The following is a 2,500-nucleotide window of genomic DNA, read 5'->3' as shown; positions in this document are numbered from 1 at the left end:
TCATATGGGGGCTTAGGCTAATGTCAAATTCATATGGGGGCTTAGGCTAACGTCAAATTCATATGGGGGCATAGACTAACGTCAACTTCATATGGGGGCATAGTAGGCTAATGTCAACTTCATGGAGGGCATAGGCTAATGTCAACTTCATATGGGGGCTAAGTTTCTTTCTTGTGTTGGAAGGCATATGTAAATCTCAATAGGGATCCAGTCCATGTTGACTGACACTTGTGATGTTGAGCCTTGTTAGTGGCCAAACAGCAGTTTACTTTGATGATAGCCATTAGTCAACTGTTCCTTTACAAACGTGCTGCTGGTTTTAGCAAGTTAGCTAGTTTAAAATAAAATGGATTTCTGTTGTTTTTGTCCCTAATGAAAGTACTCGCAGACATCTAACTACAGGGCCTCAGGCTGAAAAAAAGCAGAAATTGCCCTTGAAGGTTCCCCTGTAGACCCAGAGTAGAACTACAAAGTCTATGTTCACCTGTTGCTTTGCAGATACCGTAGATCCACAAACAAGCTCTTTAAGGACTGTTTGGATGTCAGCTGATTCCTGTACTAACAACCAATCACATCTCTTTATTAAGCTAGAACTACAGCCTATTAAACCAGACCAACCAGACATGTCTAGCTCTTGTGTCTATCAGCTGGTCTCTGATGCTCCTCTATCAGCTGGTATCTGATGCTGTTCCACCGGCTGGTCTCTGCTGCTGGTCTATCAGCTGGTTTATAAGCAGGTCTCTGATGCTGTTCCACCGGCTGGACTCTGCTGCTGGTCTATCAGCTGGTTTATAAGCAGGTCTCTGATGCTGTTCCACCGGCTGGACTCTGCTGCTGGTCTATCAGCTGGTTTATAAGCAGGTCTCTGATGCTGTTCCACCGGCTGGACTCTGCTGCTGGTCTATCAGCTGGACTCTGCTGCTGGTCTCTCTGCTGCTGGTCTATCAGCTGGTTTATAAGCAGGTCTCTGCTGCTGGTCTATCAGCTGGACTCTGATGCTGGTCTATCAGCTGGTCTCTGATGCTGGTCTATCAGCTGGACTCTGATGCTGGTCTATCAGCTGGTTTATAAGCAGGTCTCTGATGCTGGTCTATCAGCTAGTCTCTGTGTGGATTAAAAAGCTGGTGTCTCATGCTTCAGGACAACCTGTGGAAGTGTGCCCTGAGTAAGGACGGAGACCAGAGCTCTGCGCGGGCCTTCGACATGGTCTTCGTCATCGCCCAGAAGACCTACGAGGGCTACGAGTACTATGACTTCTTCAAGCAGGTCCACGCCAGGTTGACTGATGCCCCATTCCACAGCAACCTGACCTCTGAGGTAGAGGTAGGTAACACAGGAGAGACAGACACCACCTTCTCTCTCTCACACACACACACACACACACACACACACACACATTCAGAACTCCTGTAGATTCACACACATAACACACTCAGAAGTGTTATAAATCATTAAGTGAGTAGTGGCATAAGTTAGCATAGTATTGCAATATGAGGTTTGTGTGTGTGTGTGTGTGTGTGAACAGGTGAGTTCGTATGCAGCGTACCTGCATGATGCAGTGCTTCTGTACGCCATGGGGCTGAAGGAGGTGTGTGTGTGTGTGTGTGTGTGAACAGGTGAGTTCGTATGCAGCGTACCTGCATGACGCAGTGCTTCTGTACGCCATTGGGCTGAAGGAGGTGTGTGTGTGTGTGTGTGTGTGTGTGTGTGTGTGTGTGTGTGTGTGTGTGTGTGTGTGAACAGGTGAGTTCGTATGCAGCGTACCTGCATGACGCAGTGCTTCTGTACGCCATGGGGCTGAAGGAGGTGTGTGTGTGTGTGTGTGTGTGTGAACAGGTGAGTTCTTATGCAGCGTACCTGCATGACGCAGTGCTTCTGTACGCCATGGGGCTGAAGGAGGTGGTGAGCGATGGCATGGACCCACGAGATGGACGAGAAGTCCTCAAGAGACTGAAACACAAGGCTAACATCAGGTTTCAGGGTAACACACACACACACACACACACATGCACACACGCATACACACCCACCAGTAAACCAAACACTATTAATAATTAAACACACATGTGAATGTGTGTCCATGAGGTGAGGTCATAGGGTCGCTGATCGGGTCAGTGTGTCGGAACTGACCGTCTCCTTCTCCATTCCAGGAGCGTCCGGACTGGTCCACTTTGATGCGGAGGGGGAGAGGAATGTGGACTACTCCCTGTACGACCTGCAGCCCGATGGGGACTCCACCAAGTTTGTGTCCGTGCTGGACTTCGACAGTCAAACTCAGGTCTTCAGGTCAGGCAGTGGGATTTGTTTATGTTTGTATTTGTTTCACTGTTTACTTGTTGTTGTTTTGGGTGGTGTTGATGTGACGTGTTGTTGTGCGTTGCAGGCAGACGCCCAGGTTCATGTCAGTGTTCTGGCCAATGGGAAAGCTTCCTACTGACAACCCACTCTGTGGTTTCAACAACGAGCTCTGTGAATGGCTGTACAATGGTAAAGCTCCACG

General features: G+C 48.7%; 1 protein-coding gene across 1 annotated transcript in view; it reads left to right on the top strand.

Moving 5' to 3' along the window:
- gucy2g (guanylate cyclase 2g) overlaps positions 1–2,500 on the top strand; it is a 39,052-nt gene that overhangs the window by 5,895 nt on the left and 30,657 nt on the right. The window contains exons 4-7 of the mRNA XM_076297486.1: positions 1,141–1,323; positions 1,837–1,981; positions 2,151–2,286; positions 2,384–2,487. Of these exons, the coding sequence (XP_076153601.1) occupies positions 1,141–1,323; positions 1,837–1,981; positions 2,151–2,286; positions 2,384–2,487 (568 nt within the window). The remainder of the gene's footprint in view (positions 1–1,140; positions 1,324–1,836; positions 1,982–2,150; positions 2,287–2,383; positions 2,488–2,500) is intronic.

Source organism: Alosa pseudoharengus, unplaced genomic scaffold, assembly GCF_046254945.1.
Source record: "Alosa pseudoharengus isolate Yale_2024_CS ecotype anadromous, Long Island Sound unplaced genomic scaffold, YU_APseudo_1.1 YU_APseudo_1.1_scf_20, whole genome shotgun sequence".
Classification (NCBI taxonomy): Eukaryota; Metazoa; Chordata; class Actinopteri; order Clupeiformes; family Clupeidae; genus Alosa; species Alosa pseudoharengus.
This window is presented reverse-complemented; position numbering and strand designations above follow the sequence as displayed.